The following is a 19,712-nucleotide window of genomic DNA, read 5'->3' on the forward strand; positions in this document are numbered from 1 at the left end:
AGAACTTTCAGAATTCACTCTCATAATAATACTAAAATGTATGAAATCTAATTATTAGCTATACTCACGAATCTATGCAATAGATATCAAAAGAAAAATGTCTACCATTCCCCTGATCTACCAGAGGCTGTGTGCTTTTTGGTTATCAACTCCTCATTTCTCCCACCCTACCCCAGACTTAGTAATCATTATCAAATGTTTTGGAATCTACATACAAGTGGCAATAATTACTGTTTGTTTTTTCTGTTTGGCTTTTTCAATTAGCATGGAACATGACTTACTGTACTTAAGTTTGGTCTGTGGCCAAACTTAAGTACAGTAAAAATACTTTAAAGGAAGAGGATAAGGAAGGAATATATGTAAGTTGGAATTTAGAGGTACATATTCCATCAAATAAAAGATGTCACCCCAGGAAAGTCTCTGGAGGTGTTTTATCTAATTTTAGTTTTTTACTTGTCTTTATAATTCATTATTGTAAAGTTTCAGTAAACTTACTATTCAATTCACTTCATAAATTCAAGTCCAGGCTTATTAGCCAAATTGACAAACCACCTATTCTTTCTGCTTTGCCTTTTGTCAATTTTTTTTTCATTTTCTGCTTAAGTGGATAGAGCTATATCAAACTTAAAAGTATATAAAATCTTTTTTCTCTTTTTTTCTTTCTTTCTTTTTTTTTTTTGGTATCAGGGATTGAACCCAGGGGTACTTAATCATTGAGTCACATCCTCAGTGATGAACCAACCAAATTCAATCTTAAGATTGGGAGCCATCTCCTCACAAAGTCATAAAAAGGTAATTTCCGTTTTACTATAAATTACTGCGATTTCTAAATTTGTTTGGAATACTTGCCCATGCTCTGAAATCACCCATGCCTAGTTTCCCTGACCAGATAACAACCCTTTCTAAACCAACTTAAAAACTCAATTGAGAATACTACCAGCAGAGTAGAACACTTAGAAGATAGAACATCAGACAATGAAGACAAAGTATTTCAACTTGAAAAGAACATAGACAGCTCCGCAAGACTGTTAAGAAACCATGAGCAGAACATCCAAGAAATGTGGGATAACATAAAGAAACCAAACTTAAGAGTCATTGGGATACAGGAAGGTATAGAGGTCTAATTATCAGCTTTTAAAATGCCTGGGCTTATCCATCTCCTCTTCTGAGTTCACTATACTTAACACAGGTAACTCTGTTAGATCATCTTCCACAGGGTAGGACCAGAAATATATCATTAACAATTTATCTATTGCTTAGAAAACAGTGTGGTACATAATAAATATTTAAAAGCAAAATGTTTCAAAATTGAATTGAATTTTTTAAAAAAGTCATGTTTTTTGGTAGAACATGAAAGGGTAAAGAGACATCATTTTAAATTTAAATTGATTGGATATTCTTAGAGAACTATTTGTGAAGTCAAGCAAACTTTTGATTTTTTTTTCCCTTAGGGCCTCTCTAAATTACTGAATCTTGCTTTGAACTTCCGATTTGCCTCCTTAGCCTCCTGAGCCACTGGGATTACAGGTGTGTGCCCCAACAAAGAGCAAACGTTTGAAGTATTAATTTCTAAATAAGTTCATATGTTTTATAAGAATGGATAGTTATTTGAACCAGAGAATAAAAAAAATTTCACTAATTTCAATCCTGAACTTTACCAAATAACCTCCACAAAGTTAACATAGAGTGATAAAAAACTTTCTAAACATTGCACGTTAAAAAAACATGATTTAAAAAAAAAATAGATGCCTAAAACTGTCTTCTGTGTTATATTAAAAGTGTGCTAGTTTTACATTTTAATACATTGAAATATCATACAGTTTTAACATGGAGACATTATGTTTATATATTGCAAACATTTTAAGTCAAGCAGGTACATGAAAAATATATTCATATCTAGGCATTATGTCTGTATTATGAACATTTCCATTTAAATCTTAAAGAAAAATATCGTAAAAATTCCAGTACTTTGGAGAGAATAATATTGATAATATTTTACATTTTAATTTTAATTATTTGAACAAGTATACAATAATGAAAACCTAAAAAATAGCAGAAGAAATACACAAAAATTAGAGATCACAAGCAATATTTACCTGTCCAGAGAGAAAACACTATTCTGACTGCACAGTCTCTTAATGGCTCCCTTCATTTCCTGATTCCTCAGAGTATAAATCATTGGATTAAGAAAGGGGGTAATTATAGTGTAAAACACAGACAGAAACTTATCTACAGAATAACTATTGAATGGAAAAGAATAGATGAAGATAGCGGGGCCAAAGAAGAGGATCACTACAGTGATGTGAGCAGAGAGTGTGGACACAGCCTTGGAGGAGGCCCTGGAGGAGTGCTGCCAGAGGGTGACAAACATGATGATGTAGGATATGACCAAGAGGATGAAGCAGACCAGGGACAGGAGCCCACTGTCCACAATCACCAGGAGCTCCGGGATATAGGTGTCAGTGCAGGCCAGCTTGATGACCAGAGGGAGGTCACAGAAGATGCTGTCCACAACATTGGGACCACAGAAAGGTAAACCCACCATGAAAACTATTTGGCTTGTGGTATGAATGAATCCAACCACCCATGACAGCACCATAAACCCAATGAGCATCCTGCGGTTCATGATGGTCTGGTAGTGCAAGGGCTTGCATATGGCCACATACCTGTCAATGGCCATAGCTATCAAGAGAGACATCTCACCACCCCCAAAGAAGTGCATAAAGTACATCTGGACCATGCAGCCCCACAATGAGATGGTTTTGCGTTTTCTGAGGAAGTCTGCAGTCACTTTTGGAGTTGCAGCAGAGGAAAAACATAGGTCAAAAAATGATAGATTTGCCAGAAGGAAGTACATGGGTGAGTGAAGATGGTTATCAAATATCACAGAGATTACAATGAGAAGGTTCCCCACTACAATGGCTACATAGACAAGAATGAAGATGGCAAGGAAAAGTAACTGAAGTTCTTGAGAAATGGAAAGTCCCAGCAAGATGAATTCAGAAATACTTGAATTTTTGTTTAGGATAGCCATTTATCAATTTTCATGAGATTCTTAGATGTCATCTGGAAGGTGGAAAAAAACATAAAAAATGACAGGGACTAACAAGACACCAAGACTTATCTTTACTTAAACATCTTATTTGTTATTTAGGAAGCCAACCCTATTGGTAAGGTGACTGCTTTGTAGGTGTTCCTTGGTATTTTGTAGTCTGAGATATTTCACAGGGTAGAAAGTGAGTAGAAACTGTGGTGGATACCACTCCACATAGATCAAATTTGTCCTTTGGTTAATATGAGACAAAGTCAGAAGAACATGCTTAAACCTTGTCTGTTTTCATGTTCAGTTCCAGGCAGACTGTGAATGAATGCTTAGTTTAAAATGATACAGGATGCGTTTGAGAAGAATCAGAGGAATACATTTTTATATATGTAATCCTACAATATTCCTTTAACTTACCCTTTTAAAATTTTTGTTATATTTTTTAAAGTTTTCCTTTTTCCTGAATTCAAAAATAGGAACATAATCAAATCACAATTTTCATATAGATATGTTATCTATTTTACCTTCAAATAATGAGGAAACCATTGATTACTACTTTTAGTACTGCTAAATAAAGCTGAATTTTCCACCTCTATAGTTTTATAAGAAGAAAGGAAATTGTAAAAAAAAAATCTACAATATGCACTATAGTTCCATGGAGAGAACTAATAACTTGCTATCCCCGTATTGTTGATATAAAGAAAAACTTTGATAGAGTTACAGTAAATTGAGATCAAACCATATTGCTGTGAAAGATTAAGGTCTTAGACTGAAACACTCTGATTCTTAAAAGTATATTAGCTTATCCCACATATTCCTAGCTCTTTAGTTTGTGTATCCAGTAAAGTAAGTGTATGTTGTCTGTTCTTCTTATGCAATTGTTGTAAAATTGGATTAAAGACCATTTGTATCTGATATCCCTGTTTAACACGTTTTTCCATGTCGTGTTTGCAAAGAAAAAGAAAAATCATGGTCATTAAGACCAGAATGTAGTGAAGTTGACTCCAATAGTCCTGTTAAAATTTTCTCCAACAAGGAAGTTATAGAGTGAGACAAATCATTAAAGTTTGCTAAGTTAAACCCAAAACAGATATAAAGTATAAGATGTGTACTTTCACCTATGTGATATCTATTGGTACTTGTTCTCTTTGTACCAACTATTAGCACAATGATTTTATTTTAACTTTCTTAAGATTTCAACATTTTCTGGCATGGATATAAATAATAAACATTGTGTTACTAACTGAGGAGGACTCAGCTAAGCTAAATGAATTTAAAAACATATGAACACTTACATTTAAGAGACCAGGTCAATGAACAACCTATATCAGTCCAATTAGTTCAGGGCATTCCTCTTTTGGCCCCTGGTTGCTCTGTTTCCCGAGTCTCATTCTTATTGTTGCTCAGCTGTATACCTTTATTCTGTCAGGGTCTAGACACAAACCTAATGAAATATCATAAAAATCAAATCAAATGCATGTATGCTTTTAGACATTTTAACCTTTAAAATACAGTTTAGATTTTTAGAGTATCATAATTTTTGCTACTGAAATGAACATTTAACCATGTATATTTTTCCATGATAGTTAATATCATGAGGCAAATATTGTATCATTAAAAATGACCTGCATTCTAACCATTTTTTAAACCATGTTTGTGAAACCACCTTTAAAGTAGCTTGAGAACTTCTAAAGTAATAGAATTTGAAAAGAGAAATCTTTCAATAGTTCTTTCTCACAGCTGAGAATTTTTACTCTGCTTTGTGCTCTCATACTAAGACAATTGTGTTCTTTGAATTATACCTTCTGAAGTTTTTTATAATTAAGTATGCAAGTAAGTTAATTTGCAGGTGCAAATGGATCTGGCAAAGATCAAGTCCTAGACTTGATCTTTCTTCATATTCTTGACAGCTTAATATGTTTTTCAAAAACATATTTTTAGTTGTAGGTGGACAAAATATCTTAATTTTTTTAATTTACTTTCTTGGGTGGGGCTGAGGATCAAACTCAGTGTCTTACACATGCCAGGCAAGTGCTCTACCACTGAGCTACAACCCCAGCCCCTTAACAGGGTTTTAAATGTTGGGCATTTTTAGATTGTTGTCATAGGAAAATTAAAGTTCTTCATGTATTCCTCTCTATCATTTTTTTTTAATTTTTCAAAATCTGTGCATTGTAATTACACATAACATTGGGATTCGTTATACCATAGAAATATATATATATATATATATATATATGAGACATATAAATATAAATATATATATATATGAGACAGTTTAATAAATGTAATGATAGCATCAATATTTTATGTATGGTAATATACTATGATTTTTTAAGCCATGGATCTGGCATTGTATCTTTGTGGTTTTATTATTTATCTCTCTTGAAATGATGTATCCCTAAAGACAACAAAGTTACTTTCTCTATATCATATAATTATCCAAAAAATAAAATAATTCAATATAATCAGTATTGCTGAATAAGTCAAACATACATAGATCTCTCATCTCTAAAAGCAAGACTTATTTGGTCTGAATTGATAATTTCTCAATTCGCATATACATTGTTATGATGATTTTCATATTTTTCCCTGATATTAGCAAGATAAAATTCATTTCATTTGAATTTCCTCATTTCATCTCTTCTATAAGTCCTGATTTCAGCATTTTAATCTTTCTTATTTATGGACATATTTAACACTGCACATAGTGTGATAGATGTAGTAAGCAGGTTGAGTCACATAGATGAGGATTTTGTAACTTACCAGTTTGAAGTTGGACTGCAAAGGAGAATCATTATGAAATCGGGATGCTCAATCTTCATCATCTTTATTTTCTACTCTGGACTTGCAAAGGGCAACAGTATATAAATGTATACCTGGATAGAAGGCATGAAGGAGGAATCTCATTTGATTGCCATTAGATTCCTCAGAGAATGGCAGTAAGAAAGCAATGGGGATTGTTAAAATAGACCATTCGACATTACAGAAAATGAGGCACCATTTCTCCCCTATCAAATTGGTAATTCACTAAAGGCAAAAATCAATACTCAGGGGGTGTTGGAAAAGTATCACTTGAGGCAAATAATAAGATTTTGTATGGTGGCTATTATTTTATTTTTTACAATAAGTATCAATAATTGTTACACTAATACAAGATAAATGATTTCTTATAGATTATTTTCATTCTAAATTTTATCAAAAGTGAATTTTTCACATTTAAACTAATTTTTCTGAAATTTATAAATAAATAACTTATAAATTAATGAGGTATCTTTTCATTACTGTAATTAATTGATTCCTCTAAAATTATGCAATATTTACTTTATAATTTTTTAAATTTACTGATAGACAAGGATCTTCTTTGAGTTTATCAATTTTCTTCTATTTTTGGTCTATTTCAATCTTTCTTTCTTTCTTTTCTTTTCTTTCTTTTTTTTAAATAAACTACTATGTATTTCATTCTTAGTCATTGTATTTCAGAGCAAATGTCAACATCAGGAAACTTCAATGCTCACATATTGATCTAGTCATTTAAATTTTTCTTATATATCTCAGTATTTCTTAATGAATAAAGTTATTTTTATATGTCATTTCTTAAGATTTTCAATCGTTATAGCATTAGACTTACAATAAGTGAAGGGAAAATGAACAACTGAAAAATTGAGTTTTTCATCCGGAAAACATTTTATTGGTTTTTAAATACTTATCTTCTTTATACTTCACAGAAGTTTTGTCATTATAGTTTTCTCATAAATAAAATTTGGTATATTTTTATTCTGTTGTTATATTTAATGCTATTCCTTAATGTAATTTATGTTATCTGCAAATGCAATTATTCATATACTTAAGGGTTAAGTACAAAAATTATAAAAATCTCTCTCTCCTTTTCTGTGGGGTGGGCATGAGTTCTTACTATTTTGCCCTGGGTGCTCTCCAATTTCTGAGCTCAAGTGATCCTCTTGCTTATAGAGTGGCTAGAATTTCAGGCATATGCTACCATGTGAGTAAGTATCAAAAAGTCCAATGGGTCATTGTGTTTTTATGTTAAATATAAAGCAATCTACAAATATTAAAATAACTTTCACTTTATTTTCTCATTGCTTTATTCAATTAACTGGAAGTTATAGAAAACAAATCGAATAACTGTGATGGTTAATTCTTTATGGCAGAAATTGCTAGTTTTCCAATCATGATTTGTCCTTCTTCCTTGATAATTGAAACCAATTTATTTGGAATCAATGAACTATAGACTTTGGTGTGGTCTCAAACCCTCTCCCAAAAGAGCCATGTATCCAGTTAGACCAATCACAGCACTTCCATTTTCTCACAAGAGACCAGGTTAGCAATGCACATAGACCATGTGTCAGAGTTATACTGCTGAGTGCCTCCTTGCCAATCCCCCCTTAGTAACAGACATCTGAATTCATTTAGAACATATTTTACCATGTTCCTTGGAATTAAAAATGGCAGATTACTTGAAAGCAATATTTTTGAGTGGCTATTTAGTGAAACTTCATTATAGGGCCTGGCTTGGTAGAGACTCACAGAGACTTTATTTCCCTCCAGCTCCACAATTCTCTGAGGGCTACTTAGTGAAAGCAAAATCACTGCACATATTTAAAATGAAAAAATTTTGTTACTAAGCTGATAAAATGAGATTATAAACAGGGTATGTATAGGGTATTCAAAGTTTACCATCTGATAGCCTCTCCATTTTTAAATTGGAGTGGGAAGAGAAGTAGCTTTACCATAACCTCCTTCTGAAGACATGTGATTACATTGGGTGTACTATTCCAGGATAATTTCCTTAAATCAAAGTTATAAACTTAATCACATCAGAAAATTATTTTTGCATTGTAATGTAAAATATCCATAGGTTTGGGGATTAGAATATGAACTTTGTGAAGTTATTATTCTGCTTAAAACAGTTTATGTGAAGAGTCAAAAATATGGTAATTCTTTCCACATAAGAACTGCAGCCATGGACCTGATACAACTACTTCTTCAGAGGCAGTGTGCTCCAGAGGAGGTGAGAGGTGCAGGGAAGGAGATACTTCTTCCTCCCTTACTAACTCCCTTTATTAATCATCCCATGACTCCCAATTGTGACTATCAGAAAACCAGAGTCCGACTAGGCACTGGAAATTCAGTCTTCATGGACAAAAGCATCCTGTAACAGAGCAAAGCTGATAAAATGAAACAATGAAAATAATGGGCTGGAAGACAAATGATTTCAGACATTAAACAGTTCTTTTATTTTTCATTATATCTAGAATATAAATTAAAGATGTGAAATTCCTACAGGCATTTTGTGACATTGAGAATAGAAGATACATGCTATGAGGAAAAAGAAAAAAGGAGTTATCAGTCTTTGATGATTTTCTGCGTCTATAATACAAACACTGGAATTATATGGATTTGTTTCACACTAAGAAATAATTCTAATTTATTTATAACCATAATCTGAGTTTATTAATAGCAGAATAACAGGCATGAATATGATTCTGGTTATGGATGTGTGAGACACAGTCACCTAAAATGTAGGTAATTTGAGTTTCCAATACTGCCTTATATGAGATGGAAGAAAAGCAGTATTTTCTCTTCCAGCATTAGGTCATTGTAAACCATCAAGTTTGAGGACAAAAAACTTCATTTAAAATAAACAAAAACAACAACAAAAAAAAAACCCACCAAAATGCAGGATCTTTCCACATTTATGAAGTTTTTTTGCAGTCCATTCACAGCAAATGTGCTGGGAACTCACCCTAAACATTAAGGGCAAAGTATCATATTTTGCACTTCAATTGCTCCACTGTTAAGAAGAAGTTATGATGTCTGGTGGCACTCTTTATGAACTGGAGGCAGTATATTCCAGTCTGGGAATATTGATTTTAACCCTTTTATTGGACTGGAGGTCCAAGTTTTACTGGAACTTAATTCAGGAAAATAACCTTAGAAGTCTTATTACACAGTAAAAGTAACCTTACCATTATACCCATATGTCTATGGAAAACCTATGATACTAAAGTTATCTTTCCTGATAAATGCACCACATAAATTTTGACAAATCCTACTAGTAGAATTCCAGTGTAGATCCATAGGATTATGTAGCCTGACCACACTATATACAGCAGAGAATTATAGATGATTTGACAATCATCACCTAGGTATCTATTATGCTCTAGTATCCCTACCATTTGACTATAGATTATCATAGGATCAGAGCTTTCCAACATGATCTGGGTTCTGTGGCCGCAGTATCCATTAGAGAGCATCACAAACAGGCTGTTAAATAGCCAAGGAGACAGAGTGATTGGGTTAGTTGACATCACCTGCTATGATTATAACAGCCATAGTGGCAGAAAGAGAAGATATGTATAATCCCTACTCACCATGACTGATCTTGCTTTTGGCCCAACAAGCATTCAACTGATTACCAGCAAACACCAACCCACACCACCTGTATGGCAGCATTCCTTGAAGAGACTGACAAGCCACCAAAAAATAAGCAAGTTACATTAGCCCATTGCATTTTAGTTGAGACAATCATTTATCTTCACAGGAATCAGGGTATGACTCGCTATGCTTCTCTTTCATGTCCATAGTCTTTTATGTTATAAACAATATCTAAGGTCATATGATAAAAGAGAGTCCTTCTAGTACCACCAAATCAAAGCAGCCTATTTCCTGAAAAGGAAATGCAACAATTGGTCAGTTATCATGAATGTACTTGTCCTTTCACGTTCTATATAACAGAATATACTGAGTTAACAGCACAATAGAATAGTCATTTATAGACAGAGGTAAAAATATCATGTTTTACACAATATCCTATATTGGAATGACATCATCAAGGACTGGGTGTAGACTCAGTCAGTAATAGTTATATATTACTGAATACTCAATAAGAAGATTCTTTTGGCTCTGGGAAAAGCCCAGTTATTATCTCTCTCTATAATCCATTGATGCTTGATCTATTTGTGCCTCTCTCCTATGGCATATAAATTCTACTACTCATGCTTTCTCTAGCAGACATAGTAAATGTTGTATAAAATTCAAATTATTGCTTACAATTAATGTTTTCTATTATATATGTGCATATTTTCACATGCGTACACACACACACACACACACACACACAGGACCTCAACAGAAGAAAAACAGTATTACTCTACTTGAAAGTTAGAGTGCAGGAGTGCAGTAGGGATATGAGAGAGATTCCACAGAGTGGCATGCATGGAGAACTAGTATGGACTTATGAAGAAGGTAATGAAGCACATGGTATCTACCAACCCGTTCTTCTCAGTTAAGATTAACCATGCTGGGAGCCATCTGTAAACTGTGCATGAACCAAATCGGCATAGAAGCCAATGGATAGGAAAGTCTGGTATCTGTGAAGTTTAAGCAGCAATCTTGCTGGTTTGAGACTGCCCACTACATGGGACTGCCTACCCAGCTCTATCAGGTTCAACACAGTACCTGAGATGGGGTGACCTGCTGGAGCCACACAGCCACATAGCCTCTCAGAGATGGATGTGGCTTTCCAAGATGACAATCAGCCTGTTTGCTGCAAGACCCTTGCCACATGGAGAAACAAGACTTCTCCGGCTGAAACCTTATCCCTGCCTTTGATGTACTCGCCCTTAAATAAAGAACTGGAGCCATTTTCTGGTTGTTCAGTTCCAGCTCCTATGAGGATCTATCAGGCACTCTGCTTCCTCTTTGATCTAATTTCTGACTGAGTCTTAATCTTTATTAATTCTTTCAAACTCTTTTCAGCAGGTGTCTTACACCTTCTGAGCAAGAAACTACCCTGGCTGGGTGCTGGCTGCCCCGCAATAGAACCATAAACCCAGAAGGCCATCACATGGCAAGGAAAGAATAAGCAAGAGTCCCCCAGCAATTCCCACTATTCCCATGGACCAATAAAGAATTTACCGTGGACAACATTGTGACCCTTACAACACTGAGCTCAGTTTTGGAATCTACTGCATTAACGCATGAAAGATCCCAGTTCACATGGTGCCACCCCATCCAGTATTCTGCTCATGGTGCCATCCTGAGACCACACTAACCTGAAGAAGTTGCTAAGTAAACCCACCCACCTTTCTCTGCCTCCTATTAAACAGCTGAAGATCTTACCCAAACAACTCACATCTTCAGGAAGCAGCTGGACAGCCTACCATGAATGGATTGAGCTGCTGAGTTTCATGAAGTCTGCACAGTCTTCAGACACAGATGGATACTCCACCTGGGTACACTCATGCAGCTCAGTCATTGCATGGCCATCAGATACTGACAAGTGCCCCATCACCACTGTTGGGACCACTGAACTATGTGTACTTGGACTACCTCATCATACCCACCCCCATTAAAACCTTGAAATCTGAGAACTGCATTGCCTCTATTATTATACCAGTTTTTCCTTGTCTGCTGGGGCCTAAGGAAGTGGACATCACACCACATGAACCTGGAAAATTGTTGAGTGCCCCCTACCCACAACCATCTCATACAACACACAGAGAGGAATCCATTTTGTAGAAGAAATCCACATCTCACCCTAGACCAGATGCTTACTGTTATCACCAACATTAATTACAAAAGGAGAAGCTACATGAAAATCACAGTTCTGTTCACACTTTGAACCAAAGTTTATATTGCTTCCCAATTGACATTATAGAACGCATCACCAGCCTAAAGTGTTTTACTACAAAAGTAACTCTATAATGCCGTAGTCCGGCTGCAGCAAAATAACCGGGGGGTGACGAACCACTTGTGCAGATTGATACAGCAGAAGTAGGAGCCATTTATTGCAGGACAGGAGCAGTATTTATACATTCCACACAGCTTATCTAATTAGCATAAACTAGATACATCAGTCAACCAATAAGGAATCTCCACACTTAATGGCTTGCTTTTGTTACTTCTCAAACCACTCCCTCTGGCATTTTGCCAGGCACCATCCAGACTTGTTTACGAACTCTAACATTCCCCTGGCAAAATGCCAGGTGTTATTTTAACTTGTTTACAGACTCTAACATTTCCCCCTTTTGTTTAATTTAAATAATGACCATAGTGGTTTTTACACAAACACCACAAACAATCTGCTACAAGCAGAAGGGGAGGATACAAAATGTCACAATACCAAGCCAGTTGATGGCTCCATGCAAGAAGCCCTTGGAAAAATTATACCAGCAATGACACCGTTAGCAAAGATACCGAGTTACAATTTGTTGTAGATTACAGTTTGTTGTCTCAGTCCAGGTAAAGTAGTGTCTCAATAGATTAACTCACAGTCCAGGTAAATCACAGTCCAGGTAAGTTCTGCAGGCAGCTAGCTTAAATCACAGTCCAGGTAAGTTCTGCAGGCAGCTAGCTTGATCCAAAGTTTCGTCCGTTTCTCAGCCGAAGTCTCGTCCGGTTTTCAGCAACACTGGAAATTCTTCCACCTTGGTCTTCACTGGCACTGGGACGAAGGCAGGAACTCTGGATGGCTAAACAAAATCCTGTAGCATTCAACTACGAAAACAAACTTCTGAACAATTTAGTACAGTATCTCAAGGTCTTTTTACATTTGAAATAAGCCTTAATAGTGCTCCATCCAGACTTGTTTATGAACTCTAACATTCCCCTGGCAAAATGCCAGGTGTTATTTTGACTTGTTTACAGACTCTAACACTATAACATTAGTAAAGGCAAATATCAATATAGATAAACAAGAAGCATGAAAAAGAAAGATAACGTGATACCCGATAATAGTCCAGTTATAGACCCAAAAGCAAAAGGAATCAGTGAATTGCTTAATACTGGAAAATATTCATTTTAAGAAAAATCAATGAAATACAAGAGAATATGGAGAGATAATTCCAAGAAATTAGAAAAATAATTAATGATTTAAAAAAGCTAGTGATCATAAAAAAGAACCCCAAACCCTTGGAGCTAAAGAATAAATAAAATAAAATAAAACAAAAAATAGGATTGGGAACCTTAACAAAAGACTGGGTCAAACAGAATAAAGAATTTGTAAGCTTAAAGAGAGGAGTTTTTTTTTTTAAAATAATCTAGTTAGATTTAAAAAAACCTCGGAGAAAAAAATTAATTAGAAGAAAGAAAAAGAGAACTAAAAAAACTTGGAAGATTTTTGAGATATGAAACATGATATACAAACAACTGAATTATGGAGATTCTAAAAAAAGGAAGAGAAGAAATGAAGTGAAAAATTATTTAATAAAATTATACCTAAAAAATTCCCTAATTTTGGAAAAGATAGAAATATCCATATCAAAAGAACTTAATGGATCCAGAATATATTTGACCAAAGTGGTCAACTGCAAGGCTTAGTATACTCAAACTGTCAAAAATAAAAAGCAAAGGCAGAAATCTAAAAATAGAGAAAGTTTCAAGTGATCTTTAATGGAATCTTCATTAGACTAAGATGAAATTTTTCTGTGGAAACTTTATAGGTCAGGAGAAAATGGTCTGGTATATTAAAAATTCTGAAAGAAGTAACTGAAACCAAAAATATTATACCCAACAAAGCTAACCTTCTGACATCAAGGAGAAATAAATTCTTTCTCACACATGCAGAACTGGAGAGGATTCACCACCAGACTATCCTTACACCAAACTTAAGAACATCCTATGCTGTTTATAAGAAATAATTCACCAGTAAAGACGTACATAAACTGAAACAAAGGGATGTGAGGGATTTTATTTCCATGCAAACGGAAATAAAACGTTAGCAGGAATAACTACACCTACATCAAACAATACAGATTTGAAATCAAAAAATGTCAAAATAGAATGTCTATATAATGATAAGGAATCAAATACAAAAAAGAAATTTTATATATATATATATAAACACACACACATATCTCCAATAATGGAATACCCAATTTTATGAAGAAAAGATTTTTAGATCTAAGGAGAAAAGATTATTATATCTAAGAAGACAGATATGTTTCAACACAGTTAATGACCATACATTCATCAATGAAAAGATTGTTCAGGAAAAAAAATCAACAAAGGAACATTGTAGATAAACTATATGGTAGATCAAGTGGACCTAATGTATATTTGCAGAATATTTCACCAATAGCTGCAGAATATATATTCGGATCAGCAACTAGGACTTTCTCCAGCATGGTCAATATGTTAGGTCACAAAACTAATCTTAATAAATTAAAAAATCTTGAAATCATATCATATATCTTCTCTAACCACAATGGAATCTGTCCAAATAGCTAGATATCAACAACACATAATTTTCAAATAGTACAAATACATGAAAATTAAGTGACTTGCTCTTGAATGAACAATGACACATGAAAATATTTTTAAAATTAAGTATTTCCTAAAAAATCTAAATAAAAGGAAGCACAGCATATCAAAACACAAGATAATGCAAATGCAGTACTAAGAATAACTTTCAAAACAATAAGCATATATGTCAAAAAGGTAAACTGTTCAAGTAAACAATCTAATGTTGAAAAGAAAAAAAAAGCCCAAAATTCATAAAAAGAAAATAAATTAACAAAGATCAGAGGAGAGACATATGAGAGACCAAAAAGAATACAAAAGTTATCAAAGTGGAGAGCTCCTTTTATAATACATTTTAAAAAGCACAATTTTTAGCTAGATGAATCAAGATAAAAAAGAGATCACCTAAAAATAAAGATACTAAAACAAATGCAAATAAGCACAAAGGAGAATTATGGACTGCTATGAATAGGTATTTGTCAATAAATTTAAAAATCCAGAAGAAATGTATGAATTTTTACATACATATAACATAGTGATATTGAACTGAAAAGACATAGAAAATGAACAAATCCAATAATCATAGTGATATAGAAATGTAAAAAAAAAAAAAAAGCCAAGATTGAATTAGTAATAGGATTAAAACAAGCAAACTCCTAAGACTGGATGGTTTCACTGCTGAATTATACAAAATCTTAAAGAAGAGCTGATATCAACTATCTCAAACTGTAAGACAAAAGTAGAAAAAGAAGGAACTCTTTTGAGCTAATTCTATGAAACTAGTCTCCCTTGATAGCAATACTAAGAAAAAAAATATAACAAAAAGGACACTTAGAACAATATCCGTAATGAACACAGATTCAAAAATTTTCAAGAAAATTCCAGTAAACACAATCCAACAGCACATCTGAATCCATGATGAATTGTATGTTTCTTGATTATTCATGGTAGAACACACAAAATTCTGTAAATGTATCATTAGACTTAAGGCAAAAGCCATATGAGTATCTCATACATGCAGAAAAGCATTTGGTAAAATTCAATATGATAAAAATAAACCCTCAAAAATATTATATCTACATAGAATATGTCTCAACACAATAAAGGCTATATTACAAACCCATAATAGCCAACATCATGCTGATTGAAAAAAACACTGAAAACATTTTTTTCTAACATCAGGAAAGAGAAAACGGTAGAATGATGGTTCCAGAGGCTGGGGAGAGTAGGGTTAAGAGGAATGGGAAAAGGTTGATAAGGGGTAGTATATTATAGTGAGATAGAAGCAAGATGTTTTGTTGTGCTCTTGAACCATAGTATGACTCTAGATAACAAAAATGTACTCTACATTTCAAAAAGCTGGAAGAAATTATTTTGAAAGTTTTACTATGAAGAAATGACAAATAAGAATATAGGGAAAAAACAAATACCAAATGTTTTGTCTGATATAAGGTGACTGACCCATAATGGGGTAGGGAGGGGGAGCATGGGAGGAATAAATGAACTCTAGATAGGGCAGAGGGGTTGGAAGGGGAAGGGAGGGGGCAGGGGGCTAGCAATGATGGTTGAATGTGATAGACATCATTATGTATGAAGACATGAATTAGTGTGAACATACTTTATACATAGAGATATAAAAATTATGCTCTATATGTGTAATAAGAATTGCAATGCATTCTGATGTCATGTATTTAAAAAATAAAATCAATTTAAATATTTTTAAAAATATATAGATACCTTTACTGTGAGTTAAAAATAACACAATGTATACACGTATCAAACAATCCCATGGTACACTCTTAATGTATACTATCTGTAAGCTTTTCTATATCAGATAAAAATAAATTTAATTAAAAATCTCATTAGTGAAAAGTGGTAAAAATTAATAAAATAAGTAGAAAAATACATAAAGAAATAGACAAATGTCACTAAATCACAGTTAAAGAGTATGTGAAATATGTAATTGAAAGTTCTTTTGGTAATGAATTGTAGTTTCTTTTGATGCATGTTAAGCCACATATGTCTTACATAATCTGCAAGGAACATTCACTTATCAACAAGAAAATATCTTTACTTAACCCTCATTTAAAGAATTTTTAAAAATCTCTTGAACATACCTATCTGAGTATTATCTTCTTTCAGCAACCTAAAGATGTCACCCCATCTCTGGCTTTCATGTTCCTGTTGTGGATAAAGGAGTCAATCTTGCTGTGGCTTCTTTGTGTTTCCTCATCTAAGTTTTTCCTGCGATTTTTTCTTTATTTTTGATTTTTATGTGTCTTACATTAATATGTCTGGATCTGCAGAGATAATTTTTGTTGTTACAGTGATTAATATACTACAAGTACCTTACAGTAAGTAGACATCAAGGAACTGCAAAAGAATTTACAGATCACATGAAATTGTGTGGCCCTAAATGAGAATAGAGTCAAACCGACAAACTCTGCCTTACTCTAAACAGAGAGGTTTGGTGGTTTAAAGCTGCTATTTAGCCTTCATAAGATTTAGTCTACATTGGATTTATCTATTAAGTTCCAGGATTTTAAAAAAGACCATGACATATTCTAAAGACTTCTAATTTACTTATACAAGATTTATATTGAGAAATGAGGGGAGTGGGCAGAGATTACAGAATACAAAATTTCCATTTTTTGCCATGATATTTAGTAGTGCTAGGATACCTCTGGATTATTTTCATGATCTTAAGCTATGGTTGAAGAATACTGGAGAATGCAGTTAAATGATTTCTGCGTTAACCACATCCATAATTGCTATGAGAATAGTAATTTATTATTATGACAGTAGTTTCTTAGATAGTTCTCTGATAAATTTAATAGATTTACTTGTCTTTATACACTTGAATGCAACTCAAGAAACCTAGAATCTTACCTGTCTCATCAATGTGCCTAGAATAATGTAAGAAAATTGGAAGAGCATAATATAGTTTTTGCTAAATGATAGATTCAGCACATGAATGAGGACGTGATTTAATTGATTCAAACTGCGTTTTCTTCTTTTTGTTTTGCTTATTATATTATTCAGCAAACCACATACTGACTTAACAACTTTATCATGGAAGCCTTTACTTCCTGCTTGCCAAGTGTATAAATTACAGGGTTCAGCAAAGGAAAGATGACAGTTCAGAAGAGAGAAACCACTTTGTCAGCTGGGAAAGCCCTGAAGGGGGGGTGTAGATAAAAATGGGGAAAACATGAGGAACACAATGATAATGTGGGTGGTGCAAGTGGAGATAGCCTTGCTCTTCCCTTCTGAGGAGTGTCCCTTTACTCTGCAGAGGATGACAGCATAGGAAGCCAGAAGGCCCAGGAAGCACAGCAGGGTGAGCAGGCCACTGTTGGAGACCATCAGGAGCTCCACCACAAAGGTGTCAGTGCAGGCCAGCTTGATGACCTGTGGCACATCACAGAAGAAGTTGTCCAGCTGGTTTGGGCCACAGAAGGGCAAGTGCAGGATAAGGGCCACTTGCACAATGGAATGAGCAAAACCCCCAAGCCGCAGAGCCAACAGCAATGCATAGCAGACCCTGGGGCTCATGACTGTTGCATAGTGTAGAGGCCGACATATGGCAATGTAGCGGTCAAAGGCCATGACAACAAGGAGGAACATCTCTCCTGCTCCAAGGAAGTGCAAGAAAAACAGCTGGGTGATGCAGCCTCTGTAGGAGATCACCTTCTTCTCAGAGAAGAAGTCCACCAGCATCCTGGGAGACACAATGAAGGAGTAGGAGGCATCCAGGAAGGCCAAGTTGCCCAGTAAGAAGTAGAGGGGGGCTGTAAGTTCAGGATCTGATTTTATGGTCAAAATGATAAGAAAATTTCCAGGGAGAATTACAATGTAGAAAAGTGAGACTAGCACAAAGACCAGGAGCTCAGCATCTTGAGATTGGGTCAAACCAAGGAGGATAAATTCTGTCACCACTGTGCTATTCCCTCTCTCCATCACTTCTCATTCTGCAGAATAAAAGCAAAACTAAATGATACAGTCACAAAAGATTACATTTTACCACACTTCCACAGCTCTGGACAATCATTATTCTACTTTCTGCCCCTAAGTTTTAGTTATTATGGACATTGGATACAAACGGATTTATGTCTTTCGGACTTTCAAGGAGCCTGACATTTTCATGATTCATACATGTTTTAGTATACATCAGTATCTGATTATTTTTATGCCAAATAACACCCTTTGTATAGATACATCACATTTTATTTATTCATTCACCAGGTAATAAGTATTTTGTGCTGTTTTTACTTCTGAGCATTTATGATTAAAGTTGCTATTATTCACCGGCAATTTTGAGTGTGAGCATTGAATTTCATTTGGGGGAGGAATATATAATTGGAAATTCTAGGTAACAGATATTGTAGTATGTTTATGAAACATTCCTCAAAGACTCTTGTGTTGAAAGCTTGGTCACCAATGCCAAGATGTTAAAAGGAGGGTTTTTAAGGAAGGTGATTGGATCTTGATGGCATTTTGGTTGGGTGGTAATGTACTTTAAAAAATGATAAGGTTGATTAAAGGGAAAAAAAAGAATTAACATGCCAAGACATGGTCACTCGCCTCAAGGATATTATATATTAGGATTCTAGGCCAATGGTAAATAATAATTGAAATAATATATATTTAGTCCTTATGATTGAAAAACTGAAAAGATAACAGAATAATTTTTTTTGAGAGAGAGAGAGAGAGAGAGAGAGAGAATTTTTTAATATTTATTTTTTAGGTCTCGGTGGACACAACATCTTTGTATGTGGTGCTGAGGATCGAACCCGGGCCGCACACTTGCCAGACGAGCGCGCTACCGCTTGAGCCACATCCCCAGCCCATAACAGAATAATTTTTATTTATTAATTTTAAATTTATTATTTAATTTTATTTCACTTGAGCTAATGAAACCCAAACCATGGTAAAGTCTAATGTTATAATTGTTATTCAATTTTGTTTCTTCTTTCTTTATTTTTCTCTGTTCTGTTTTCCCTGGTAGAATATTGCTACAAAAATAATAAGAAGTTACATTTTCACAAAGAGTAAAATGAAAGAATGGCAGGGAAATGTTAAAATACCAGATAAAGTATTTTAATGGAATTAAGACAATACTCAAGACACATTCATTAAAATTATTCATTAGGATGAACACATGAGTGTTCATATTTAGGTTCTTCTCACATCATTAATGGAATAAGAAGAATGACCAGCTGATTTCCCCATAATGAAGAATCATTCTTGTTTGGGTTTTAAGGAAATAATTCACAACATTAAGCTGTGTGGTGTGCAAATGTAAAAAAAGAAAAATCCGTGAATTGTCTTAAATGTATACTTGTGTCTAGAGAATGGAACAATTTGTAGTTCTTCACTAAATTATCTGATTTTCAAACTATAC

General features: G+C 34.1%; 1 protein-coding gene and 1 pseudogene across 1 annotated transcript; both read right to left on the reverse strand.

The window, feature by feature from the left end:
* Positions 1–2,092: 2,092 nt before the first annotated feature.
* On the reverse strand, positions 2,093–3,034 carry LOC107137699 (olfactory receptor 4K13-like). The gene has a single exon (XM_015480157.1). It carries the CDS (start codon positions 3,032–3,034, stop codon positions 2,093–2,095), a length of 942 nt encoding a protein of 313 aa, XP_015335643.1.
* Positions 3,035–17,346: 14,312 nt separating this feature from the next.
* LOC107137845 lies at positions 17,347–18,268 on the reverse strand (annotated as a pseudogene).
* Between the last annotated feature and the right edge of the window lie 1,444 nt (positions 18,269–19,712).

This window comes from Marmota marmota, unplaced genomic scaffold, assembly GCF_001458135.2.
Source record: "Marmota marmota marmota unplaced genomic scaffold, marMar, whole genome shotgun sequence".
Classification (NCBI taxonomy): domain Eukaryota; kingdom Metazoa; phylum Chordata; class Mammalia; order Rodentia; family Sciuridae; genus Marmota; species Marmota marmota.